This window comes from Osmerus mordax, chromosome 6 (assembly GCF_038355195.1).
Source record: "Osmerus mordax isolate fOsmMor3 chromosome 6, fOsmMor3.pri, whole genome shotgun sequence".
NCBI classification, from domain to species: Eukaryota; Metazoa; Chordata; class Actinopteri; order Osmeriformes; family Osmeridae; genus Osmerus; species Osmerus mordax.
Window position 1 is genome coordinate 1,039,502 of NC_090055.1, and position 25,994 is coordinate 1,065,495.

At 47.0% G+C, this 25,994-nt stretch overlaps 6 protein-coding genes across 8 annotated transcripts; 4 read left to right on the plus strand and 2 right to left on the minus strand.

Annotated features, from left to right (window-relative positions):
- Window positions 1–443: 443 nt before the first annotated feature.
- LOC136944771 (uncharacterized) lies at window positions 444–1,827 on the minus strand. Its single transcript, XM_067238664.1, has 4 exons — window positions 1,730–1,827; window positions 1,251–1,364; window positions 1,016–1,131; window positions 444–884 (listed from the first exon to the last, which is right to left on the minus strand). Exons 2-4 carry the CDS (start codon window positions 1,318–1,320, stop codon window positions 765–767), a joined length of 306 nt encoding a protein of 101 aa, XP_067094765.1. The 5' UTR covers window positions 1,321–1,364; window positions 1,730–1,827; the 3' UTR covers window positions 444–764.
- A 2,266-nt stretch (window positions 1,828–4,093) lies between these two features.
- trim46a (tripartite motif containing 46a) lies at window positions 4,094–12,410 on the minus strand. Its single transcript, XM_067238317.1, has 12 exons — window positions 12,351–12,410; window positions 10,947–11,205; window positions 10,325–10,475; window positions 9,156–9,354; window positions 8,595–8,741; window positions 8,165–8,260; window positions 7,792–8,045; window positions 6,932–7,053; window positions 6,498–6,830; window positions 5,218–5,447; window positions 4,596–4,663; window positions 4,094–4,502 (listed from the first exon to the last, which is right to left on the minus strand). The coding sequence occupies exons 1-12, from the start codon at window positions 12,408–12,410 to the stop codon at window positions 4,094–4,096; spliced, it is 2,328 nt and encodes a 775-aa protein (XP_067094418.1).
- An 892-nt stretch (window positions 12,411–13,302) lies between these two features.
- Window positions 13,303–15,371, plus strand: LOC136944227 (transmembrane protein 107-like). Its single transcript, XM_067237907.1, has 6 exons — window positions 13,303–13,371; window positions 13,631–13,788; window positions 13,952–14,019; window positions 14,115–14,215; window positions 14,483–14,579; window positions 14,905–15,371. The coding sequence occupies exons 2-6, from the start codon at window positions 13,702–13,704 to the stop codon at window positions 14,972–14,974; spliced, it is 423 nt and encodes a 140-aa protein (XP_067094008.1). The 5' UTR covers window positions 13,303–13,371; window positions 13,631–13,701; the 3' UTR covers window positions 14,975–15,371.
- Window positions 15,372–15,419: 48 nt separating this feature from the next.
- krtcap2 (keratinocyte associated protein 2) lies at window positions 15,420–17,627 on the plus strand. Of its 2 annotated transcripts, none has more exons than XM_067237906.1 (5): window positions 15,420–15,559; window positions 16,180–16,334; window positions 16,489–16,552; window positions 16,690–16,756; window positions 16,997–17,627. In XM_067237906.1, exons 1-5 carry the CDS (start codon window positions 15,556–15,558, stop codon window positions 17,115–17,117), a joined length of 411 nt encoding a protein of 136 aa, XP_067094007.1. In that variant the 5' UTR covers window positions 15,420–15,555; the 3' UTR covers window positions 17,118–17,627. The 2 variants fall into 2 exon arrangements, with proteins under 2 accessions (XP_067094007.1, XP_067094006.1); XM_067237905.1 differs by having other exon boundaries at window positions 15,451–15,559; window positions 16,150–16,334.
- A 169-nt stretch (window positions 17,628–17,796) lies between these two features.
- s100a10b (S100 calcium binding protein A10b) lies at window positions 17,797–19,017 on the plus strand. Of its 2 annotated transcripts, none has more exons than XM_067237678.1 (3): window positions 17,797–17,925; window positions 18,469–18,625; window positions 18,758–19,017. In XM_067237678.1, exons 2-3 carry the CDS (start codon window positions 18,485–18,487, stop codon window positions 18,917–18,919), a joined length of 303 nt encoding a protein of 100 aa, XP_067093779.1. In that variant the 5' UTR covers window positions 17,797–17,925; window positions 18,469–18,484; the 3' UTR covers window positions 18,920–19,017. The 2 variants fall into 2 exon arrangements, with proteins under 2 accessions (XP_067093779.1, XP_067093778.1); XM_067237677.1 differs by having other exon boundaries at window positions 17,818–17,925; window positions 18,466–18,625.
- A 2,420-nt stretch (window positions 19,018–21,437) lies between these two features.
- s100w (S100 calcium binding protein W) lies at window positions 21,438–23,460 on the plus strand. Its single transcript, XM_067238444.1, has 3 exons — window positions 21,438–21,583; window positions 22,599–22,741; window positions 22,992–23,460. Exons 2-3 carry the CDS (start codon window positions 22,601–22,603, stop codon window positions 23,193–23,195), a joined length of 345 nt encoding a protein of 114 aa, XP_067094545.1. The 5' UTR covers window positions 21,438–21,583; window positions 22,599–22,600; the 3' UTR covers window positions 23,196–23,460.
- The last annotated feature ends 2,534 nt before the right edge of the window (window positions 23,461–25,994 follow it).

Genomic DNA, 25,994 nt, shown 5'->3' on the forward strand with positions numbered 1-25,994 from the left:
TTGTGGTCAGTCAGTTATTGGTTGTGGTGGTACACATGGCCAGGGTAATAAAGTTGAGGTAAACACATAATAAAAATCAAATCTGTCATCGTCAGAGTACAGTAACAGAACATTGACCCACATAGCCAGCCATCTACAGACTAACAGGTGGTAGGTTTAAAGCAGCTGTAAATGTGTTTATAGATAACCACTAATGTTTTTCCTGTCAGGGTAAGCACCAAGGAGACAGAGTCACAAACACGTACACTATCACCCTACACACACACACACACACAAACACACACATGCAGACACACGCACACTCTGAGGAGCAGTGGTCCTGTCTAAACACGCTGAATAGCCCCCCTCCAGGGCTGAATTACACGTGCCAGAAATATTACTGTGTGTGTGTGTGTCTGCGTGTGAGGTACAGATGTGCTGAGGAAAGACAACAGGAGACTTGCTTTCAGAGGCAAATGGAACATTCTGCATTGTGTGCACATTTACAGTGGTTTATGTCTCACCACACAACACATGAAGCCGGCAACAAAATCTGTTTTCTGAGGACAGAAATCCACACGACAAACACAGCTTTCATGTGTGTAGCAGTATTACACGTTTTCCTAGTAGTAGATCCTTTTTGTTAAATGTTTTATGGTTACAGATTTGAAACAAGATAGAAGAAAACCTCTATTATATCCACGAGCATTTCTTTTAATGTATAGTATGTCCGGTCCTGTATGTTGACAGGCTCACTAGACCCTGGTTGACCCAGGTTGACCCTGCTAGGGGCGGTTCTTGGTAATGTACTTGGCCAGTGTGATGAACTCATCCACGTCCAGACGACCATCCTGATTAGAGTCGGCAAAGACCATCAACTCCACCAGCAGCTGATCATTCAGATCCTACAGAGGAGAGGAGGAAAAATGTCACCCATTTGCCCTCATATAATCCCCAATAACCAGTGTCATATTACCTGGGTGAACACTGGCATACACTTGACTTACGACTTAGCTTTCATTTTTATTTCTCACACCTGGATCTCATCGAACTTGCTTGACAGGAGCTCCTGAAGCTGCTCTCTGTAGAGGTACGTTCCATCTGAACTGTAGCTGAGGAACAATGCTCTGAACCGAGGGTCCTGGAGACTGGCTGAGGAGGGAGGGAGGGAGGGACAGTGATAATGAAAGAGGGATCAGTGTTTAGTGTTTAGATGGTCAAAATGTTCTGACAAAGACAAGACACAAACTGTTCCTTTCCATGACACTTACAGGTCTCCGTCTGAATCACAGGAAGCAGGCAGAGGAGGGCCAATGCTGCCCCCAGGTGGTGAACATGCATCCTTACACACTTTTTGGCAAGGGATGTTTCTTACTGAATCAGGCCTAAAACAAGTACATACATTTAAAATGACAATGAAATATAATTAAAGCTGTGTTTTGTTGACTTCACTAAGCTGGGGCTCGGTGTTTTAACATCGACAATGATGACGACAGCAATGCACTGCTGCTCCTGTTTGGCCTGTTCAACCACTTAGCGGAATTTCCATAATTACACACACACACACACAGTAACACACAGACACACACACAGTAACACACACACTAACATACACACATACACAGTATGTAAAACGACAATTAAAAGACCACACAATGCGCTCAACAGTTCGATGAACAACAGAAGGAACAGATGTAACACAAGCCTACAGTGTGTTTGTACAGGACAAGCAGGGCTTGGTTTCTCTTACCTGTATCAGGTGAGGAGAGAGGTGAGGCTCTGTGCTCTGGAGGTAAAGTGAAAAGGTGCAGAGGGCCAGTGTGCTATATAACCACCTCCACTTCCTGGAATACTCTTTTGCTCTGGCAACCACAGAACAAGTAGTCAAGGCAGTAGGAACAGCGCCCCTCACAGGTTGGGAGGAAACAGGTGTACAATGGCCAATAACATTATTATTATAACCTGTATAATATTTCTATATTATATTACTGTGTAATACGATTATAAACATACCATCATCAGCTGTATTATTTGTATGAAGAAGCTAGACATACATTTAGTCATTTTAGCGGACGCTCTTATCCAGAGCGACTTACAGTGAGACATTCACCCCCCCCCTAAAACTATAACCTCAATAAAACAGTTTTTTGTTTTGTTTTTTATTCCCATATGACGCATTACAACCATCCTGCCAGTGCGTCAGTCTGAAACAGGGTGTTGAGATGGTCCAGTGCTGAAGGAGGGGAAGAGATCATTCAGGACTGACAGAGCAGATAGCATGATAATCACAACCAGATAATCACAACCAGATAATCACAACCAGATAATCACAACCAGATAATCACAACCAGAGCTCTGTGAAGCATGATGTAGCCCACCCGGCCTCTTACACACGCGCACACACACACACACACACACACACACACACACACACACACACACACACGCACACACACATTCAATCAGAAACAATACCTATATCAAAAATACAGTCCAAGCCATTGCTTTGTGTTTTTACAATATAGACAATCTTTTGAGTTGAACCTGAAATTAACTTAAAATCCTGATTGTATTTACAAGCACATAGCAAACATAAAACTCAGTCATGGTTTCCGTGAGACAATGGGAGTGGACAATATTTCAACTTCAGTACAATTACTATGACCATGACATCAATCAATGACTTACTCACACACCTGTAGATGAAGCTGTGGCACTGTCTGAAATCACTTCACCTCCACATCTACGCCCTCGCTGTGTAAAGGTCTAGAGGAGGTGTTTGAGATATGGACTCCCTCGCTGTGTAAAGGTCTAGAGGAGGTGTTTGAGATATGGACTCCCTCGCTGTGTAAAGGTCTAGAGGAGGTGTTTGAGATAAGGACTCCCTCGCTGTGTAAAGGTCTAGAGGAGGTGTTTGAGATAAGGACTCCCTCGCTGTGTAAAGGTCTAGAGGAGGTGTTTGAGATAAGGACTCCCTCGCTGTGTAAAGGTCTAGAGGAGGTGTTTGAGATATGGACTCCCTCGCTGTGTAAAGGTCTAGAGGAGGTGTTTGAGATATGGACTCCCTCGCTGTGTAAAGGTCTAGAGGAGGTGTTTGAGATATGGACTCCCTCGCTGTGTAAAGGTCTAGAGGAGGTGTTTGAGATAAGGACTCCCTCGCTGTGTAAAGGTCTAGAGGAGGTGTTTGAGATATGGACTCCCTCGCTGTGTAAAGGTCTAGAGGAGGTGTTTGAGATATGGACTCCCTCGCTGTGTAAAGGTCTAGAGGAGGTGTTTGAGATATGGACTCCCTCGCTGTGTAAAGGTCTAGAGGAGGTGTTTGAGATATGGACTCCCTCGCTGTGTAAAGGTCTAGAGGAGGTGTTTGAGATATGGACTCCCTCGCTGTGTAAAGGTCTAGAGGAGGTGTTTGAGATAAGGACTCCCTCGCTGTGTAAAGGTCTAGAGGAGGTGTTTGAGATATGGACTCCCTCGCTGTGTAAAGGTCTAGAGGAGGTGTTTGAGATATGGACTCCCTCGCTGTGTAAAGGTCTAGAGGAGGTGTTTGAGATATGGACGCCCTCGCTGTGTAAAGGTCTAGAGGAGGTGTTTGAGATATGGACGCCCTCGCTGTGTAAAGGTCTAGAGGAGGTGTTTGAGATATGGATGGGATCATCCCACTTCTGAAACGTTATCAGCACAACAACAGTGCCAGAACAGGTTCTGATTCTAAACTAACCTGCTTAACACTTTCCAGTTCACCTGGATTCAACAGTCAGCTATCTAGACAATCATCTCTTTCCGCTCGCTGTACATCAACAGCATAGCAACGATTACATACAAAAATGTAACCTGTGATATTAGAAAATCAGAAAGTAAACATCCATTTGAGGTGCTTACGATGGCAGACTGTTCCAGCCAGGACATCACCGTGTGCTGTGGTGCCAACTACTGTCAGCCCACCGTCACAGTCCCTCACACTTCAAATCTCTGGTTCTCTGGAGTCTCTGGTTCTCTGGAGTATCTGGTTGTCATGGGAGCGATGCATGCAGATGGTGGACCAGTTCTAAGGTCTGCAAACATCAGAACCCCTGGATATTTGGGCGGACTATACCTTTAACTATGGACTGTCTTTTCAGTTCCCGAGACTGGTCGCACGTGATTGGATTGTGACCCTTCTGGGTGCTGGCTCCTCTATGCTACGATTGGCCACGAGATCCTGGAGTTGCAAAGCTCCTCCACCAATGAAACAGAAGGCCGGACACACAGGGGCGGAGCAGTCGACATGCCCCTCCCACAGGATGCGCAGAGAGTGGGCGTCGTAGAACGTGACCCGCCCTTTCTCAAAGTCCAGACACACTCCTAGTCTGGGGGGCAGCGGGGTGGTGGGGGGGCTGGGAGGGTTGCCGTGGTTATTGTGGTGGGAGTTGGCCACTCCATGGGGCAGGAGGATTTTCCCCATCCCCATGGTGATGAAGCAGAAGGGGGGGGAGGAGTCCTGGGCGTCCTCCGCCCCACTGTCATGACCGCTGTCTGGGTCGTACCTGGAGGGAGGGGAGGGAGTTAGTTACTTCCCGTAAAGACGTGAACTGTTGCTAACACAGGTGTGTGAACAGTAAACAATGTAACTCTCTCACCTGGGGCTGGCCATATCCTGGGGGAGATGGAACCATTCCTGCAGCTTAGCTTCCTGACCCACCCCCACCTGAGAGAGAGAGAGAGAGAGAGAGAGAGAGAGAGAGAGAGAGAGAGAGAGAGAGAGAGAGAGAGAGAGAGAGAGAGAGAGAAATAAGAGAGCGAGAGAGCGAGAGAGATAAGAGAGAGAGAGAGGGTGAGAGACAGATAAGAGAGCGAGAGAGAGAGAGAGAGAGCGAGAGAGAGAGAGAGACAGATAAGAGATCGAGAGAGAGGGAGAGAAAGGGAGAGAGAGAAAGGGAGAGAGAGAGAGAGAGAGAGAGAGAGAGAGAGAGAGAGAGAGAGAGAGAGGGTGAGAGACAGATAAGAGAGCGAGAGAGAGAGAGAGAGAGCGAGAGAGAGAGAGAGACAGATAAGAGATCGAGAGAGAGGGAGAGAAAGGGAGAGAGAGAAAGGAGAGAGAGAGAGAGAGAGAGAGAGAGAGAGAGAGAGAGAGAGAGAGAGAGAGAGAGAGAGAGAGAGAGAGAGGAGAGAGAGAGAGAGAGAGAGAGAGAGGGAGAGTGAGAGGGAAAGAAAGACAAGGGGCAGAGGTAGGAGGAGTGGGACTCACACACAGTCTCTCACCTTCACCAGGTAGGAGCCTGGCTCCACTGAGCATGCCCAGTAGTGTCTGCCCTGGGAGACCGCCCTGTCGGCCACAAGCAGGTCAGAGGTCAGGTGACAGGAAGTGAGGGCGCGGTCAGCCGCCTGTAAGAGGGACAGCCCAGGAACACTGCGGGCGTACGTCTGTCCTTTACCCAGCGCCAACCTGTCAGCATGCAGGCCCCAGCGAGAGTCCAGAGCAAAACTCAACACTGGGAGAGGGGAGGAAGGGAGAGGACAGGAGAGAAGGGAGAGAGAGAGACACAGGAGAGAAGGGAGGGAGAGAGGACAGGAGAGAAGGGAGGGAGGAAGAGAGAGAGGGAGGACGAGGAGAGGGACGAGGGTTTAGTTGGTGGGGATAAAGAGAAGGCTTGGGTACTGTAGCTCCAGATCACACTCCAGGTTACAGAGAGGAGGAGGAAGAGGAGGAGGAAGGGCAGAGACAGAGAGACAGAGGCAGAGAGACAGAGGCAGAGAGGCAGAGAGGCAGAGAGGCAGTGGATCTTTCCTCCAGGAGAGACAGAAGAGGGCGTCTAACACAGATCCAGAGGACTAGCAGAGGAAACACAGCTACACACAAACACACGAGAAGAGAACCAGATCCAGAGATATCTGAATGACAGACATGCAGCCTGAAACAGTCAGATCAGTTGATCAACATGGTCAAATGAGACTCAGAAGGACTTCTGAATAATTGATCAACTCATCTCCTTAAGTAAACCATAACCATCCTGTCGCTGGACTAGGCTGTGAGCGGAGGACCATGGAGCAGGATGGGAGAGGGAGAGGGAGGGGGAGAGGGAGAGGGAGGGGGAGGGGGAGAGGGAGGGGGAGGGAGAGAGGGAGAGGGAGGGAGAGAGGGAGGGAGAGAGGGAGGGAGAGAGCAAGCAACAAAGAGACAGATGAAAGAGAGGGTGGGATGTGTGGGACGGAAAGGGGAATGGATGGAGGAGGAATCGATAACTGGAGGAGGGATGGAAAGAGAGAGAGAGAGAGAGGCAGGAGAGAACAGAAACACAAAACAATAATGAAATGATGACAAGCTGTGAAGATGAAGAGATGGAGAGAAAAGGAGAGACTGGATTAGTTAGAGAAGCCATGAGAGCGTCACAAACCCAGAGAAGTGAAGGTGTGTTACCTGGTGCAGGTGGTGTGTGGAGGTGTGTTACCTGGTGCAGGTGGTGTGTGGAGGTGTGTTACCTGGTGCAGGTGGTGTGTGGAGGTGTGTTACCTGGTGCAGGTGGTGTATGGAGGTGTGTTACCTGGTGCAGGTGGTGTGTGGAGGTAAACCTCCTCACTGTAGTCTCCAAACCCCGCCTTGTTGCAGCCTCTCACCCGCAGCACATACACGCAGTCCATCTCCAGCCTGTCAATCACAGCACTGGTCCCGCCCACCTCATCCAGACGCTGCCACGGCACTGGTGTGTTCGACGGCCTGACCCCCGACCCCCAGGCCGCCCCGGCCAATCCCATTTGCCTCTGGAACTCCACAGAGAAGTGCCAGGCGGGGGCGGAGTCCTGGGGCAGGCGCCAGCAGAGGTAGAGCTGGTCATAGGCCAGAGTCTTCTGAGTGTCAATCACAGGAGCCAATGGGGCTGGAGAGGACGTTTGAGACAAAGAAGAGACAGAAGCTAAGCTTGAGAGTGTTGATGAGAGCACAGGCGAGGAGAGTATAGACCGTGTCTTGGGGAGTTACCCTGTATGTACGCCAGGCCGTTGATGAGCTTGAGCTCTTTGGTGGCGTCCAGATGGAAGTGTCTGAACGAGGGGTCGGCAGAGAGAGAGAAACACTGCAAGTGCTCTATAGCCTTCCTTAGTCTGGAGAGAGAGAGAGACAGAGACAGAGAGAGAGAGAGCGAGAGAGAGAGAGTTTACATTTAGTCATTTTAGCAGACGCTCTTATCCAGAGCGACTTACAGTAAGTACAGGGACATTCTCCCCGAGGCAAGTAGGGTGAAGTGCCTTGCCCAAGGACACAACGTAATCTGGCACGGCCGGGAATCGAACTGGCAACCTTCTGATTACAAGCCCGCTTCCCTAACCGCTCAGCCACCTGACTCCCAGTTAACCTGTGTGCTGTTAGGAGTGTGGTTTACATGTGTAGGGTGGTTTTGTACTTGAAGTGGGTGGTTATTTATGGGTAGTATGGCTGTTTACCTGTGGTGGGTGATTGTTTACCCGTGGTGGGTGATTGTTTACCTGTGGTGGGTGATTGTTTACCCGTGGTGGGGGATTGTTTACCCGTGGTGGGTGATTGTTTACCCGTGGTGGGTGATTGTTTACCCGTGGTGGGGGATTGTTTACCCGTGGTGGGGGATTATTTACCCGTGGTGGGTGATTGTTTACCCGTGGTGGGTGATTGTTTACCTGTGGTGGGGGATTGTTTACCTGTGGTGGGGGATTGTTTACCCGTGGTGGGTGATTGTTTACCTGTGGTGGGTGATTGTTTACCTGTGGTGGGTGATTGTTTACCTGTGGTGGGGGATTGTTTACCTGTGGTGGGTGATTGTTTACCCGTGGTGGGTGTTTGTTTACCTGTGGTGGGGGATTGTTTACCTGTGGTGGGTAACGCGAGCGGCCTGGACGAAGCAGGGCTGGTCGGTCTCCTTGAGCAGCTCCTGAGTGTAGGCCATCAGGCCAGCGTGCTCCAGCAGGCCCCTCTTCTCCGTCACCTGGGCGGCCAGGACCTCGGCCTTCCTCAGCCTGGACGCCTCCAGGGCCAGGGCCAGGGCCCCCTGCCGCTCAGACACAGCAGAGCCCAACTCCCTCAGAGACTGGGACAGCTGCTCCCGCGCTACAGCACTGTTGAGCTGGAGAGAGACAGAGACAGAGAGAGACAGAGAGCATGATGGGAAGCTGGTACTACCTGTAGAGGTGGTAGTTGACTTGAAGAAAGAAAGAACATGATCAAAGAGAGATAGTTCTTTACCTCCATCTGTGTGATGCCGCTCTCCAGCTGGCTGATCTGAGACTGGACTGTCTCCTGATTGGTCAGAATGTAGTTGAGCTCCTTGATGATCTTCTCCTATGTCAGTTGGGACAGAACTATAGGTGACAACACCGTCATCTGAAACAGACCTGTTTCAGACTGTGGAGCTATATCCATGCTCTTATTAGCACCATTCCTAGTTTTAGTCTAATCTAGTGTACTTTCACCAAGCCTAGTCTAACAGAAACAAATGGGACCTAGTTAAATCCAGCCCAGGGGTACTGAAACCAAACACTGATCTAACCTACTTTAACTGTGTCAGGTTAAAGGTCCACAAGTTCCCTTTGTTGAGGAAACAGCAAACCACATCCTTCTGCTTTGACTGATTTACAGACTGTTGTCCAGTTTAGCTGACTGATGCTAATGGTACCTTGAGCGCCTGGGAGGCCTGTGCTATGGGCGCCATCTTGTGGCCGTGGTGGGAACGACGGAGCTTGCAAAGTTGGCACAGCAGCTTCTGGCAGGAGCGACAGTACCACAGCAAGCGCTCCTGCTCATGGTCAGGACAGGTGAGGACCTGCAGGGAGGGTCAGGGGGACAGGCACAGGGCCAGGGGAAACACATCACACACACGCAGAACCACACACACACGTGCAGAACCACACACACATACAGAACCACACACACGCGCAGAACCACACACACACGCAGAACCACACACGCGCGCAGAACCACACACACGCGCAGAACCACACACACGTGCAGAACCACACACACGCGCAGAACCACACACACACGCAGAACCACACACACGTGCAGAACCACACACACATACAGAACCACACACACGCGCAGAACCACACACACACGCAGAACCACACACGCGCGCAGAACCACACACACGCGCAGAACCACACACACGTGCAGAACCACACACACACGTGCAGAACCACACACACGTGCAGAACCACACACGCGTGCAGAAACACACCTTGGGCCTGAAGTTGTTGGTAGGCAGGATGTGCTCGTGCTGGGCCCGGGGCGTTCCCCAAGGGTGGTACAGCTTGAAACACTCGTTGCAGAAGTTGGACCTGCAGTCGGCACAGCCCTTGGTGGCTTCCAGAGGCTGGGGAGGTTTGCAGAAGCCGCACATGATGGCCACACTGCCCAGACTCACTGTGTGCCTGTACCTGACGGGGAGGGGAGGCAGACAGGCAGTCAGACAGACAGACAGACAGACAGGCAGGCAGACAGGCAGAGGGGCAGACAGACAGGCAGGCAGGCAGAGGGGCAGACAGACAGGCAGGTAGGCCCACCATTACAGAGTGTATGGTGTAGGAGAGAAACCAGAGATGAAGAAAGGACATCAACTGAGCTCCAATTCAGTCGGTTTTGTCCTGCTTTGCTTTCAGCAGTTGGGAGTTTTTTTGTCGACTTTCTGACCTGAATCCCACAGACGTGTTTCTGCATTGGGAGCGATAAAACATGCCCAGTCACGGTTTACTGACAGGGAGAAACACAGCCTGGGGAGGGGAGGGAGTGAGGTAGAGAGGGAACAGCTGCACCACTCACAGCTGCACCTCCCTCATCTCCTATCAGAGGGAGGACAGATTAGAACTACAGAAGGAGAGGAAACAGGAGGGGGTTCTGCTTTAGGTGATGAGGGTCCGCTTGTCCAGAAACATCGTTTGATGTTCAACATTTTCTTCAGCACTGCAGTCTCTCATACCGGAGCCCACCCCTTTAACAGAACCCAAATAAAACACCATTTTCATTTCCTCCCAAGAATAGATTTTCTGTCTAATTTATTAAGTGGTATTGACTAACCTATCTGTCTCTCTTCAGATGCAGAATCATTGTTTTCATCAACAGTGTGTAGAGAAGCCCTGCTCTATCGCTACTCAGATACTGTACAGGGCAGGCGTGTGTCAGTGTGCACGTGTGTGAGTGTGTCAGTGTGCACGTGTGTGGGTGTGTCAGTGTGCACGTGTGTGAGTGTGTCAGTGTGCACGTGTGTGGGTGTGTCAGTGTGCACGTGTGTGAGTGTGTCAGTGTGCACGTGTGTGGGTGTGTCAGTGTGTAAGCACTTGCATTTGTGTCTGTGTGTTTGCAGCTACATGCGTGTGCGAAGCCACATGCGTGTGCGGTGTGTGTGTGTACCTCTCCACGATGCGCTCCAGGGTGAGGTTGCGGAGGCAGTCGGTCAGTCCTCGCTCCCCCAGCTCCACGTCTCTGCGACAGGACGGACAGGGGAACAGCATGGGGGGGGAGGCCGGGTCCTTACGGCGTCGCCCAGGGTACGTCCCACACCCTGGGGCAGGGAGGGAGGGCCGTGGGGGGGAACAGACAGAAAGGATCTGGGGTAAGAGGATGACGTACACAAATCTCCGAACGCTGCGTCCTAATATTGATGTCATATGGGGGAGTCAGATGGGCGGTTAGGGGATCGGGCTATTAATCAGAAGGTTGCTGATTCGATTCCCGGTCCGAATGAGTTGTGTCCTTGGGCAAGGCACTTCACCCTACTTACCTCGGGGGAATGTCCCTGTACTTACTGTAAGTCACTCTGGATAAGAGCGTCTGCTAAATGACTAAATGTAAATGTAAATATGCTGATGTCATATCTGTCATCCTGAAACAAACTGATCCGGATGGTTCCTGCTCGGCACTCTGCACATTTGGGTGCTGCAACGTCAGTCTGTCACCATCACGGCTAAGCTCTCACACGCCACACAGCAAGCAACTGGCCCCTGGCTCTGACGCTGTCCCCAACTCCACCCACCTGCTCGGAGGACGCGCTCCAGGCGGTCGGGGGTCCTGGGCGCGGGTCTGCGTGTCTGGCGGGGGGAGCGTGTGTTGGGGGTGGAGGCTGGGGAGTTGGGCTCTGGGGGAAGGTCGGGGGGAGGGTAGCCTCTCTGGACCAGCACCTCCGCGGCACACAGCAGACACACACTGTGCTGGCACGGCAGGATGATGGGCTGCTTCACCATCTCATCACACACCGGGCAGCGCAGCTCCCGCTCCATACTCTTCATGTTAGACTGGGACGAGAGAGAGAGACATGTATAAGTTGTTCTCCAGAGAGAGAGACAGCAAGAGACAGAGACATGTATAAGTTGTTCTCCAGAGAGAGAGACAGCAAGAGACAGAGACATGTATAAGTTGTTCTCCAGAGAGAGCGAGAGAGCGAGAGCGCGAGAGGTTCCTGGTTAAGAATTGATGTTGGGCACGGACAGGGCAGCAGAGATGGGTTAGTGTGTATTAATAGCATGTTGCTGACTAGGAGCTACAGCTAGTCTCCTACATGAATCACAAACCCACAAAGTTCTCCTGCTGTGGCCACAGTCTCGTGCTTCATGATGTCATTTTTACACGATATCCAGGTCCATGCCCTGCTCAGTAAGTACAACACTCATGACACCTGTCGTCGTTGTGGAGGTCATCCTGTCCATTAACCATAACCCATATCACAAAGATGGTGTGGGTCTGAGACAGAAATCCACAGTTTTCATTGGTTTCAGACAACATTATGCAAACACAAAGTATTGCAACTACACATGGCTTTTTATTAATATCTTATTTTCACGTTTCTTTTGTTCCGTTCACTTTATTCGTTACTACGCCTACCGCGCAAGAACTGGAGACCGTGGTCCAATACCGCTACATCCCGTTTCTATGACAACGAGCATCAATGTCTGATCATGCGTCGCGCGTTGCCAAGTTAGCGTGATGCTATTTTTTATGTGCTAGCCTATATTTGAGTGTATTAAACACAGGGCTGTCATTTAAGCTAAGGTATGTCTCACATGGTATCAACGGCTATACGGGCTATTCAGGAAACATGATGTTTAAACGAGTCACCAAGGCCAAAGGCCTTTACGACTCTTTTATCCCACGCTGGGAAAACAATGGTGTCATTATGGGCTTCAAGCCAAAGTGAACACTCACGAGACACGCAGATTTTAAATTAAATGGCCACATGACTGAATTAGGAAGGAGGTTAGGTAGCCTGGGCTACCACAAAATAGACTGTCGGAGCTGGCACAGAATCATGTGGGTCAAGATTTTCGACATGGGCTACACAACCATATAGACTATATTAACGCAAATTATACGATTGTCCCATCGCATTATTTGAACACTTAAAGCCTGTAGTTAAATGCTCAGTTTTAGGATTGATACTCACACTGATGCGGACCAGTGCGTCCATAATCGACGTGAAGGTTTGCAATTCCGCTTCTGCCATTCTGCTGATGTTGATCTACAGTTTACAGACAATACCTCGGCGAGGATGAAGGTTTGAAATAAACACCTGGGTGTAAAGGATTAGGATGGAAAAAAGACGGAGGGGAAATGTAGACTAGATAACTGACTGGTCCATAGACCAGGTTTGAAAGGCAAATGTAGTTGACCGAATTTCAATGTTGCGCATCTCCATCCGCTCATACACAAGACTACAGGGGTTCGCCACGGTCGGATGTTCAGTGTATCTACTGAGGGGGAGCATGCGTGGTGGTTTTCTGCTATGGGGAGAACTCAGCGCCTGGAACTGGATTGTTTGTAGTTTTGAGGTTTCAAGCACCGCAGCTGTGCAGCCATATTGGTTTTGTTTGCTTTATTATTTTTTATTTCAGACAATTTTTCTTCACACCAAATCAGCTCATGAACGCTAAAACCCCCTCACCAAACAACGATAACAAAAATACTGAGTTAAAATAATCACACATAGTGGCGCTATGGCATCCAGGTCAAGTTAACATCTTATCAGTTGTATTATCATAACACATGAAGCTCTCTAGCAAGTTTGGTAAATAACACACACGTGAGTGAATTTTATATATTTTTTATCATAACGTTTTGATTTGTATGTATTTGACCACACATAAATATTCTGAACATTATTGGCTTATTCAATCAACAGCCAGTCTTATTAGACCAGCATCGTGGAGATAACTATTAGGCCACGCGATGGCAACATTGAGTTAGGAACGTGAAATAAGTTGCATTCAAGAACCATCCTTGTTTGTGAATGTCTGTTCACAGTTGTTCCAGAAACTGTCCAACAACCGTTAATGCAGCTTGGATTATGTTGTAGCAACGAACCACGCAACGAAAAGAGCGAAGCGCATGTTTATATTGATATTAGCTAGCTAGCTTGCCAGTTACAGGTAGAGCTAACTGTAGTGAACTGAGCAACAGCAACAACGGTATGAACCACGTAATGTAGGCCTATTCTGTATTTATTTAGGAAGAGTATAAACGACACGAGATGCTAGTTTAGCCAGAAGTAAAATATTATCCCTAATCAATGTCATTTAGTTCGCTAGTCTAAATTGGGTATGTTGCTAATGTTTCGGTAGCTAGTGCTAAGCTAAAACTAAGGACAGTATGGTGTCCAGTGTATTAATGCGTCTGTCTTTTAAAATATATGTAATTGTCAATAACCTTTAACTAATCCCTTTCTAGGCTATTATTCTTAAGCTTTCTGGAAACAGTCAACCTAGCTACAGTAGAGCTAGCTAATAACTAGCTAAGCTATGTCTGCAATCAGCAGTCTGGTTCCAGCACGATTCCTGACCCTCATAGCTCACCTCGTTATCGTGGTCACAATCTTCTGGTCACGGGTATGTGCAAATAAAGATACAGTTAATCTTTTATAAAGAATTTGCCTTTGCCAAACACTTGCCCACATATTCACCATCACCTGTGAACTCTCACTCCATCAATGTGTTTAATCAATGTTCTCTTTTGAGACAAACCATCCAACTCAGTATTGTTTGCCTACAGGAAAACAATGTCCTAGCCTGTCTTCCTCTGGAGTATACAGAAGAAGAATATAAGAACGAGGACACCAAGTGAGAATCCTCAGTTACACATCATACATGCATTCAAGAAATATCTGGAAATGAGTGATCATAACACACGCTCTGTGCACCTGTGTGTCTCTCAGATTGGTGGTGGCGTTGGCGGTAACCCTGGGTCTGTTTGGTGTAGAGCTGGCTGGCTTCCTGTCTGGTGTCTCCATGTTTAATGGAAGCCAAGGCCTCCTGTGTATCCTTAAACAGCCAGTAATACATTTCAATCAACAAAGTGACTTTGTGGAGACAAGTGACACGAAAGATACTGATGAGGTATTTTTAAACATGACTAGATACAGATCCAGTCATTTCTATTGGATACTTTCTAGTTAAAATAAGACTATGAATGAATACGACTGTAAGGTGTTAGGAAGGGGATATTCTCATTGATAGTTGTGATTCCCTGACTCCAGCCCGCTCTACGTTTACGACGTGCTCATCACACTCTGACCTGCTGTAGCCATCGCAGCTCACGCAAGCGCCTCAGTGGCTCTGCTTTTCTTTCTGTTTGAGCAGTGGGAATGTGACATCTACTGGTGGATCTTTGTCTTCTGCAGGTCAGTGTGCACGTGTGAATATGTGTGTTTATCCCATCGGGTGTGTTTCCCTGACACGTGACCTCCTCAGCCCTGGCTGCCCACTGCAGCGCCTCCGTGGGCCTGTCTTTCTTTGTGTTCCAGAAGTGGGAATGCTGGACCTACTGGGTTATTTTTGCCCTCTGCAGGTTGGTGTGTGTGCGGGTTCCTTTTTTTTATGTGGAACAGAGCTGAGTCAGCTTCCAGAGACAACTATGAAGAACAGCATCACCCTGTGTGTTGTCCGAGTCCGTTATCTGTATGTTCAATGCGATTCTTAATCCCTCTTTCCATCTTATTCCCTCAGTGTTCTTCCAGCATTTGTGGAAATCATCCTCTTCATTGCTGTATTCGGACTGAAGAAAAAGGCACTTTAACGGCTATTGTATTGGGAGAGACCTTTTTAATGTGTCGTAGGAGCGTAGAATTGAAGATGCAACTATGGAACTCTTGGAAGTATGACTGCTTGTGACAGTGACCCAAATTGGGGAAGGAAACCAGATGCACGCTACGGAGGAGCTGACTATATACAGAGGCAGAGTTCTTCAATAAAATGCCATGGGTTCAAATGGATGTAGAGACATTTCTGGCTAAATATATGTTCATAAAGTCTCAGTCAACCCTGTTTGTACTGGGCTGTCTAACGCCCATTCCTGTTTCGTGTGACTAAGATGGACGATATGGATGTCTGTTGCTGTATGAACGTGTTGTGTTGCTGATTTTTTTTTTTTACTAATACAAATAAAGACTGAAGTGTGACGGTTCGCAAGGATTTTGATCGCGTGTGCCGTTTCTGATTGGTCCCAGTTCTGCGGTGCGTCACTTTCGTGGTCCGGGTAGCGAGACTAGTACCGATAGTTCCTGAAGACGGGTAACCGTGCATTGAGAGGATAGCTAACTTGCATCCGAAACGCCCAGATTATTAGCATTGTAGTCGTCTTCGATTGAATAATTTGAAATGGGTAAGTAGCGTATAACCAGTGAATCTCTAAGTTATATATTATATTTATGAATACTCGATGAGGGCACAAAGACAATCGCTATTTCTTGCTGCCACACACAGCTAACTTTAGTTAGCAAGCGTTAGTATGGACAACCCATTCAATCTGCACAGCTAGCTAATTGCTTCTAGCTAGCAAGCTAGGTAATTGTGTCTTAACATTTTCTTGTTAGCATGTTACTGCTTGCATATTGTACTTCCCGGCAGTATTGGTTTTAGATCCTAAATTGCCCATTTAAATTCGCCAGCTAAATGTAGGAGCAAACATAAACCGGAACTATTTGTGGGCGTACACTGACGTGGCAAGAGCAAGAGTAATGAAAAAAGTTGTAACACTACTAGACTAAATAAATGGAAATGCTGAGGTTATCCAGTGAAAAATATGTAGAATCCTTTACTAGCATAATGCAGTTGGCTTATTCGAGGTAGAAGACAAATGGAAATGGTAACGGATATAAGTTCGAGTACTTCTACCCAAATGATTAGCTCTCTATTTTTTCTCTCTCTCGATTGTCCATACTCCTCCATCTACACAACGCTTCCATCCGACAGCTGTCTCAAGTCCCTCTGCTCTCCCTACAGCAGTGAACACAGGCACGTCTCTGGTGCTGTCCAGCTTGCTGTCGGTACTGGTGTTCGCCGGGATGCAGATGTTCAGCAGACAGTTGGGCTCCACGGAGTGGCTCACCATCCTGGGGGGGATGCTGGGGTCTGTCCTCTTCATCTGCTCCCTCACTGTATCCTTCTCACGAGGTTAAAAAGGTTTTCAACGGTTCTGCCTAGTTCAGGTACTAAACCTTTGAAGTAGTACTGTGCTAAACTGACCCTAGCACTGAATATCTTAATGAAATCCAGCAGTGATCTGCTTGAGCACCTTAACTTCACCCCCAGGCCTTCAATAACCTGGAAAATCTCATTTTCGGGAAGGGATTCCAGGCTAAGATATTCCCAGAAAGTGAGTAAAAAATAACCATCTACCCTAGTACATTTAGCCAACATGTACTTGAAATGCACTCTTACAGTGTTTGGTTGTGCAGTCTAGATCAGCCTAGAAGCATCAAACATGCCTGCTTTCTCTCATGTCCTCTGTAGTCCTGGTGTGCCTAAGCCTGTCCCTGTTTGCCTCTGGACTGGTGCACCGTGTGTGTGTCACAACATGGTAAGTAGCCTACCTCCTGCATCACAGCAGCCTACAATTCATCACTCCAGTGTGGAGCGAAGTTGTACCAGGGTCTCTGTACGTTTCTGGCGGGCACAGAGGTCTGTCTACAGATACCTGGGATGTAGAATGAAGTGATAATAAGAAGAAAAAAGCTATGAACTAAAGGGTTACAATATGGTTGTACTGTTGTTACTAAACTTATAAGTGTTGACAAATCTTTTTCTCCTCTTTTTCCAGTCTGATATTCTCTCTCTTTGCCATCTACTACATTAACAAAGTGTCGGCAGCCCTCTACCAAGCAGCCGTTCCCGCGGTAGCACCTGCCAAAGCTACCAGCAAAGGCAAAAGGAAGAACTGAGCCAGAAATCTGTTACGCTCTCATCCAGTCATCCGACATTATTCGTTTTTGAAAACCAATCATTATGGAGGAAATTTGTAATTTAACCAGTGCTGTCACATCCCAGTTATCTGTCATGTATTTTGACAATAGTCTCTCTGTACTTTAGTATGTCGCTTTTGTAAACCGTTCCTGAAGTCTGCTGTTATGGACTACAGTCGCGAACTGACAGATAATTGAGAGACGGTCACTGACGACCAGGCGCAGCCGCAAAGGGTCTTGAATGGTTTGTTTCCTTGACTCCTTTTCCCAGTCACAGCTTACTGAGCACGTGAAGTATGAAGCTATGAATAGGAGAACAGCAGGGAAAGAATCTGTTATTGGATCTAGCGTTTATTACATTCCCTCCATCCAGCACTTGTTTCCTTCTGGTTGCACATAGATTTACACGTCATCCATTCGTGATTGTTTTGGTATGTTTCAGGTAACATTTTTTTTTTGTTAAGATGAATTTGTAATTAAAACAATTTGAGGAAAAACCTTTGTCTTTCGAAATGTTTCTAGCAAGTAAATGTCTATTACATAAAATAAATGTCAGTGGAAAAATATGTAGCCTTTGCCATTAGGGTTGCAATCGATTGAGAATTTGAATATAACGGTCAGTCATGATGTATCACAAACAGGTCGCGAAATTAGCTCTCACGCAAACGTGAGCAGGCATGCTTCTCAGGGCGTTCCCCCTTTCCTTGCTTAGTTTAAAGTTTCTTCCCCCAACCCTTACACTGGACCGATTTCTTCCATCCGAACCTATAAACAGTTAGCTCATCCGGTAAGTTTAACTTTCGCGTTTTGCGTCAAACAGAAAACTTTTAATAGCGACTGCAACTTGAATGAATAATGTTGGCTGTATTTAGAACAGTTAAGTGTATTTGTGCGCACATTGACCGAAAGTTTGAGAATAGGAAACATTTCTCAAACTTTCGGTGTGTTGTTAACCGAATTTCGTGCGCGTCAGTCAGTCCCTTTGAGTCTTACGTTCTAAGTAACATTGTGTCAAAATGTATCAAAGGCATCTCACTGGATAATATTAAAGGATAGATAGATGTAGACTATGTTACATTTCAATGTGTATACTGTAGGCCATAGCAGACATCGTCAAGAAACAGGATTATTTTTGACAAAGAGAGTGGGAGTTGGCCTATGTGATAAGGAGATTGTGCCATGATGAAATAACGGAGGAATTTGTCTGTAGAGCCAACCAACACCCATCCTCTTAAAGTGCACGGTGATCTGGTCTCCAATAGTAACTTGTCCAACGGTAGAGTTCTCTCATACAAACCCGGTTTATTTTCTCTCACCCTCCTCTCAGAAGATCTGTACCTGCAAACATGCCGTCAGAGTTGGAGGGAGCGATGGAGTCCCTGATCAAGGTGTTCCACTGCTATGCTGACAAAGATGGCGATAGCAACACTCTGAACAAGAAGGAGCTGAAACAGCTGATGGAGACTGAACTGTCTTCCTTCTTAAAGGTCAGACCTCCTTCTCTCCTTCAGCCCACAAGGAATGTGTGCCAGATACTAGCTTAGCTATCGATCTGCTTGCTGTCAACCAAATGGGTGAGTTGATCCCACCCCCTGCGTCTCTCGGATTCTGTGTCCCAGTCCCAGAAGGACCCGGCTGCCGTGGAGAAGATCATGAAGGATCTGGACCAGAACAGTGACGGCTTGGTGGACTTCCAGGAGTTTGTGTCTCTGGTGGTCGGCCTGTCTATCGCCTGTGAACGCCTGTTCCAGATCCACATCAGTAAACTGGCCAAGAAGTGAGGAAGACAGAGACATCTGCTTCATTTGGCTTCATTCATTCAGGAGTCATTTTCTGTTAAGACTGACATTGTTAAGCTTTAATAAACGTTGGCCCTGTTTGTGTTGCTGGTTTTGTGGCTTGTACTCACTCAACATGCATATTTGGGAGTGCCAGATGAAAACATAATAATGTGGGCACACCCTTTCAGCGAAGCGAGCCAGCTGTTGTTCTCCACAACACCTTTTCTCGGTTAAATCCAGGAAGATCTCCACAGATGAAACAAGCAAGACAGTAGGAACCGAAACACACACATATACCTGGTTCCAATCCAAGCTTGCAAGGGCACAAGATCACCTGTATCCAGGAAAGATGATTACATCAAACCAACACTGTTGGTGTTGGTTTGAGCTGCTCAAACTTATCCACTGCATGTCTGGTCACTATCAGTACACAGTTACATTTACATTTAGTCATTTAGCAGACGCTCTTATCCAGAGCGACTTACAGTAAGTACAGGGACATTCCCCCGAGGCAAGTAGGGTGAAGTGCCTTGCCCAAGGACACAACGTCATTTGACACGGCCGGGAATCGAACCAGCGACCTTCTGATTACTAGCCTGATTCTCTAACCGCTCAGCCACCTGACTCCCGGTTCCATGTGGGTTTGTGCAGGTTTTCTGTTTGTTCCTGTGTGTGTGTGTGTGTTCCGGATTCATCATCTGTAATCAAACAAGACCAAGCAGATGTATTCAGGTGATGAAAGCAGGCGCCCAAGATGAATGTGTAGTGCTCATTTTTCACCAGCTGATGTCATGAGAGCTCAATAATCAGTCATGGTCTAACTTCTTGCTTCTTCATTTTTTCTCTCTACTGTCACACATTCCTTCTGTCCCTCAGTCTCTTACAGATGATCTGCAGTGTAAATTATTGATTTATTTAAGTATTTATTGGAAATAGCTGTGGTTTTAGAATAGTGTTTCAGTAAAACCTGTAAGTGTGGTAAGAGGAACCACAAAGCTGTCTTGCTCTTTTGTGTCTGGTGGGTGTTTGGAATGTGAAGCAACTCTGGTCTGAGAAGATTTCCCCTCAGTAGCAGGAGGTTCCCTGCCAGTTACAACACAAGGTGTGACAGGTGAGGGCATGTTTCAGAGCAGAAGGATGCACTGCAGTACAGAGCTGCTGTTAGCCACATCCAGGCGAGCCGTCATGGTAACGTGAGCCGTGTTCCAAGATCCCTGATCTCGTCTGTCATGAACTACAGCTTCATCTGAGCTGCTGAACACACCACAATGCACATTGTTTGTTCTTTAATAGTTGTATTATTTCATCAATAATTATATTTCTGTGAGAAAATGTATTGTAGGGGCTAACTTAAAACACATTCTAATCTAAATGGCTATTCTTGTTATAAAAATATATGATATATTTAAGGATTATTTGACCTGGTTAGGTCATGTGTGTCGTGCTATCAATTATCCAGTGCAAGCTTCATGTCTGAGGGTGGTCCTTCTTATTTCTTGTCCTGTATTGCAGATGTTGTACTGAACAGGACTCACATTTAGATAATCAAATATAAACAGTAAACCACCCGAAGATATTTGTGTACCAGACCCTGGCGTGAGAATGGCATGCTGGTAGCCTGGATGTAGAGGCATGTGTGTAACCACGTCTTGCACGCCCACACTGTTTGGTCTGCACAGAGAAGTCACTCTCTCATAATCATGGGGCGAATGGCGTATTTGGTATTCCTTGTCCGTCAGTTGTAATGGAACAGTGGACTGAAACCTTTGATGAAAACGTAATATTGTCACAATTGTCCTGGTTCTGTTAAACACAGACAATCCCTACACCCCCCCCCCCCCTCTCTCTCTCTCTCTCTCTCTCTCTCTCTCTCTCTTTGTTCCATAACTGTTGTGCATGTCTAGGCAGAGTGTGATGATGAGTCTAGCAGGGAATCTACTGTGACGGATACAATAAGAATTCAACAACATTAAACAAGAATCTAGTAGGACTGGTTAGAAAATGGTGCATGTTTATAATGGGAGGGAAAGTTTGCAGAGACAAAAGCCGAGTGCTTTACAGTGTCCATGCAACGGAGGGCTTATCAGGTCGCTGTTTGTTGCCCTGAGTTATGTAAGTTTGGCTGGATGAATGAGAGGCGTTCCCTTTGTGCTGTTCTACACATGCAAACTCTATTACACAAACACACACACACAAACACACACACACACGCATGTGTGATGAGTCAGACCTTCCCTATTTAGAGCTGCATGGAATCTCCACTGTAATTTTCCACTTTCTTCCATAGTTTCCTCAGACTCGACAAATGAAGAAACACCAGTGATTGCTTGCTTACAAAACACAGAAATGGTTTATATATTATGTATTTCACTCACAGACTGCAATGTTTAAAAGAATACAAACATTTTAACACATTAACCTTCCAAATGACAACAGTTATGATGATCTAATATGAAGTGTTCCAGTTCAGCAGGTTTGGGTGGCGCAGCAGGCATTTCCCAAGGCAAGAAGCCCTGTTTGTCTGTGTGTGTGTGTGTGTGTGTGTGTGGGTGGGTGGGTGGGTGGGGTGTGTTCCCTTTAAGATGAGCCTTTCCCCTCGGCCCGTCACTTCGACCCGGGACGCACGCAGACATCTACTCTCATCCTGTAACTACTGAGTCTGAGGTGAGTGAGGATGGAGTGGAGGAAGGTGGATGAAGGGAGCAGGGAGGAAGGTGGATGAAGGGAGCAGGGAGGAAGGTGGATGAAGGAAGCAGGGAGGAAGGTGGATGAAGGGAGCAGGGAGGAAGGTGGATGAAGGGAGCAGGGAGTTGGAGGAATAAGGCATGAAATGTGTTAGGTGGAGGAATCTGACATGTATGTCAACAATGACTGTTTGTACAGTGCAGTTCATTTTAACAACACTATTATTTCTTCAACAAACATCTGACATTTTAGTCATTCAGCAGACATTTGTATCCAAAGGGACGTGAACACAGTATAGCAGAAGATCAATGATCAGAAGTTCAAACTGTGTTTTGGAGGTCAGAGTCATTGAACTGTCTGTTTTTACCAGGCACAGCACACAGTAGCCACATTGAGCTACCAGGCACAGCACACAGTAGCCACATTGAGCTACCAGGCACAGCACACAGTAGCCACATTGAGCTACCAGGCACAGTGAACAATAATAATACCTCAACTACAGTGCAACAACTGAAGTAGTGCTCCTGAACCCTCCAAGGACTAAGCAGCGCACCATGGGAGATCGGGCCTTCTGTTCAGCCGCTCCCAGTCTGTGTAATGCTCTCCCTGATCACCTGAGGACACCACAGACTGTGGATGCTTTTAAACGTGGCCAAAAAACCCACCTTTTTAACAGAGCCTTTGGCTTATTCTTAAACTCTTTATCTGTGTTATTTCCCTTTTTGTTCTACAGATTTTTTTGCGCCCTTTCTTGTTTTTAACCTGTAGCACTGGATTTTACCTAAATATAAAGTGCATTACAAATACAATTATTATTATTATTATTAGTGCATGTCTGTGTGGCAAATCTGAAAGAGTTCACAATTCTGCTGACGTGACCTCAAGAGCTGTTCCACAGGTTCCGTACGCGTGGCAACATTAGCTAGGGAGAACACAGCCCTCCCTCCTCAGTGGAGACCCTGTGTGTTACCCTTAAACCATCTTCTCCCTCCAGCAATGTCTCGTCTGGAGAAGGCTGTGGTGTCCATCGTGGAGGTGTTTGAGGAGTACGCGGGGCAGGACGACAAGAAACGCCAGCTCAGCTCTAGTGAGCTGCAGGAACTGCTGCAGAAGGAGATGTCTAACCCTGAGTTCCAGGTGAGCACCTCCGCATGTCTGCATGTCTGCAGTAGCACCTCTGCATGTCTGCAGTAGCACCTCTGCATGTCTGCATGTCTGCAGTAGCACCTCTGCATGTCTGCAGTAGCACCTCTGCATGTCTGCAGTAGCACATCTGGGACATTCAAAACTTACGGGCATAGAGTACTACATATGTTCATTAACAACTTACATTGCATTTTGTAAAATGTCACAACATACTCTCTGATGATGCGCGTGTGTTTGACAGGGAAAGATTGACCCAGAGGACATCAAGGAGGCTATGGAGATCATGGATAAGAACCATGATGGAGAGGTCAACTTCAGGGAGTTTTCCCGCTGTGTGTCCATGCTGGCTTTGGGCTACTTCCATAAGAAGCATGGCAAGGGGGGCAAGAAGGATAAAGAGGGTAGGGGGGGCAGGGGCGACAAGGGGAAAGCTGACAAAGAGTAAGGAGAAGGCACAGCATCCCAGCACCACTTCCAGACGGGGGCTTCACCTGAGACAGGAAGCAGGAAGTCCTGTGACAACTCCCACCTGCATCTACATCAGCACCAGCCAACCACAAGTTTACACATCAACCGTGTAAGGCACCTCAAGTTTGTCATGACTTAAAAACTAAAATGAACTGTATCTGTTGTTTGATTTGAAGATGTGGTCATGTGTAGCATCAGGGATATAATCGCTAACAGACCAAAATAAAACAAACAAAACTACACTCACAAATTGTTTTCATTTATCTTTCATGGTTATCTGTCTGGTGAATCAAGTGAACCTAAACTATGTTCCATTATTTAGAAACAAGATGAAAAATCACCTTCCCACTGCAGACAAGGCTGCGTTCTTAAAGGGACTGTTGAATCATCTCATTTGTCATAGGGAGACAGGTGGCTGAGCGGTGAGGGAGTCGGACTAGTAATCCGAAGGTTGCCAGTTCGATTCCCGGTCATGCCAACTGACGTTGTGTCCTTGGGCAAGGCACTTCACCCTACTTGCCTCGGGGGAATGTCCCTGTACTTACTGTAAGTCGCTCTGGATAAGAGCGTCTGCTAAATGACTAAATGTAAATGTCATGCCGTCCAAAACTTTAACCAGTTGCTGCATACAGCATAAACAGTTAAGTTCATAGGAATGTCTGTAATGTTTGTAAAGTATGTATTCTTTACTTACTTATTATTTACTCAGTAAGTAAAAATACTATTCCTTCATCATATACCCTTCCCTGATTCCCACAGCATACAGTTTGTGGACCACTCATAGGGCTCCACTATATAACTTCTATTCAAACTTACTGGATATCATGTCACAACGAGACAGTTGGACAGGGAGGGGAATACGTGTTGAATCAAGTTAGGTTTGCTGAAGTGTTTGATGAAGTGTTGGGGGTCTGGAGACGGAGAGACAGACTGGTGGACAGGGAGGGGAATACGTGTTGAATCAAGTTAGGTTTGCTGAAGTGTTTGATGAAGTGTTGGGGGTCTGGAGACGGAGAGACAGATGAAGTGTTGGGGGTCTGGAGACGGAGAGACAGATGAAGTGTTGGGGGTCTGGAGACGGAGAGACAGATGAAGTGTTGGGGGTCTGGAGACGGAGAGACAGATGAAGTGTTGGGGGTCTGGAGACGGAGAGACAGATGAAGTGTTGGGGGTCTGGAGACGGAGAGACAGATGAAGTGTTGGGGGTCTGGAGACGGAGAGACAGATGAAGTGTTGGGGGTCTGGAGACGGAGAGACAGACTGGTGGACAGGCAGGACAAGGGACAAATAAAAGTGTAAGATAAAAGAACCGTCAGGTGTTTCAGACAGGGGGTGGTGTCGTGTCAGAGGTGGAGATGCTGGCTTCTGGTCACCGAAGGAGCCAACACATGACTATTTTAAAAGATCATTTGTGATTCACCATGTATATTTCCATGCTTCATCTGCGTTTTGGGGGGTTTGATAGCAGTTTCTGACTGGTTTTATTGGTTTTGAAGTAATTCTGTAAAACGAGTGTGGTTCTTTCTCAGGGGTAGAGATCTGCAGTCACAAAGAACCAGTCAAGATTCTCTTCATATTAACAAAGGGCTGGGAAGGTCATCGCTGACCCAGCACTAATTCAACAAATGTTGTCCAAATGTTCATCTTCTCAACTTTGTTCATACACGCTGTACTGGACGTTTCAGCCTCCTCCAGAGCAACGGCAAACCAGGTCACCTGATTATTAAATGTATTTATATTCTATACAGGTTCTCCTGCCACACCCTGGTTAAACAACAATCAGGATACAAGCATCCCATCTTTCAGGTTCTGGTGTTTATGTGTGTGTGCACTACGTCCACTTTGTGGAATACGATACTGAAGCCTGGTGTGCACACACACACACACACACACACACACACACACACACACACACACACACACACACACATACACACACACACACACACACATACACACACACACACACATACACACACACACACACACACACACACACACACACATACACACACACACACACACACAGGGGTGTTTCTGGGGATAGGCAACCTAGGATAGGCAACCAGTTATTTGGCGACAGGGCACCCAAAAGGATTTCTCAGCAGACCAACCAACAAGTCAAGAACCCTCGTAACTGGGTTCAAGGTATCCATAGTAACTGGGTTCAAGGTATCCCTAAAAAGAATATCATACAGGAATAAGATCAATGATCTTTCTAAAATGTATTTGCACAGCAACAACGTTTGCCCCTGCAGGGACGAGCCAAAGGTAACCTGCCACACCCAAACAAACATGTCACAGAATCAGGTCAAACGTCCAGGAAAAACATCTGAAAACATGGAGCTACTATTATCACAAAACATAGCACCTTCCTGAACGAGAACAAAACCAAAAATATCCTTTATTTGATTTTTCTCAAGGTTCTTAAAGATTATTAAAGTATCTCAGAGCATTGTGTTTTATACTGACAGTCCAGACTTAACCCTTCAGATTAGTAGAAATTAGTTTTCTGTGGTGGTTACGATGAAACGACAACATTTGATCAAATCTGTGATCAAAATGATTATTCATATCTAATTACATATTTTATACTGAATACAGTATAATTAACGTGTCATGAGTTTGTTCCAAGATGGTTTCATAAATTGCAAAACAATGGATCTGTCAACAGACACATCACAGTGCAACTGGGTCAAATGGACCAAGTCTGTTGAAAGTTCTTGACTCAAGAAGGGAGGAGCCAGACCTGGAGCTCCATGACCCAATAAAGGTG

Bases quoted from the DNA above. Each gene is read 5' to 3' on its own strand.
- krtcap2 (XM_067237905.1), top strand. The intron at 16,335-16,488 runs GTATCCTTCTCA...CTTCACCCCCAG, and splicing joins TCTTCATCTGCTCCCTCACT to GCCTTCAATAACCTGGAAAA. The intron at 16,553-16,689 runs GTGAGTAAAAAA...TGTCCTCTGTAG, and splicing joins GGCTAAGATATTCCCAGAAA to TCCTGGTGTGCCTAAGCCTG.
- LOC136944771 (XM_067238664.1), bottom strand. From the start codon at position 1,320: ATGCATGTTCACCACCTGGGGGCAGCATTGGCCCTCCTCTGCCTGCTT. The intron at 1,132-1,250 runs GTAAGTGTCATG...CTCCCTCCTCAG, and splicing joins TGTGATTCAGACGGAGACCT to CCAGTCTCCAGGACCCTCGG. The intron at 885-1,015 runs GTGTGAGAAATA...TCTCCTCTGTAG, and splicing joins GCAAGTTCGATGAGATCCAG to GATCTGAATGATCAGCTGCT.
- LOC136944227 (XM_067237907.1), top strand. From the start codon at position 13,702: ATGTCTGCAATCAGCAGTCTGGTTCCAGCACGATTCCTGACCCTCATA. The intron at 14,216-14,482 runs GTATCCTTAAAC...GACCTGCTGTAG, and splicing joins TGGAAGCCAAGGCCTCCTGT to CCATCGCAGCTCACGCAAGC. The intron at 14,580-14,904 runs GTCAGTGTGCAC...TTATTCCCTCAG, and splicing joins TGGATCTTTGTCTTCTGCAG to TGTTCTTCCAGCATTTGTGG.
- s100a10b (XM_067237678.1), top strand. From the start codon at position 18,485: ATGCCGTCAGAGTTGGAGGGAGCGATGGAGTCCCTGATCAAGGTGTTC. The intron at 18,626-18,757 runs GTCAGACCTCCT...TCTGTGTCCCAG, and splicing joins AACTGTCTTCCTTCTTAAAG to TCCCAGAAGGACCCGGCTGC.
- trim46a (XM_067238317.1), bottom strand. From the start codon at position 12,410: ATGGCAGAAGCGGAATTGCAAACCTTCACGTCGATTATGGACGCACTG. The intron at 10,476-10,946 runs GTGGGTGGAGTT...TCCCTGCCCCAG, and splicing joins GGAGCGCGTCCTCCGAGCAG to GGTGTGGGACGTACCCTGGG. The intron at 4,503-4,595 runs GTGAGAGAGTTA...CCCTCCCTCCAG, and splicing joins CAGGATATGGCCAGCCCCAG to GTACGACCCAGACAGCGGTC.
- s100w (XM_067238444.1), top strand. From the start codon at position 22,601: ATGTCTCGTCTGGAGAAGGCTGTGGTGTCCATCGTGGAGGTGTTTGAG. The intron at 22,742-22,991 runs GTGAGCACCTCC...TGTGTTTGACAG, and splicing joins TGTCTAACCCTGAGTTCCAG to GGAAAGATTGACCCAGAGGA.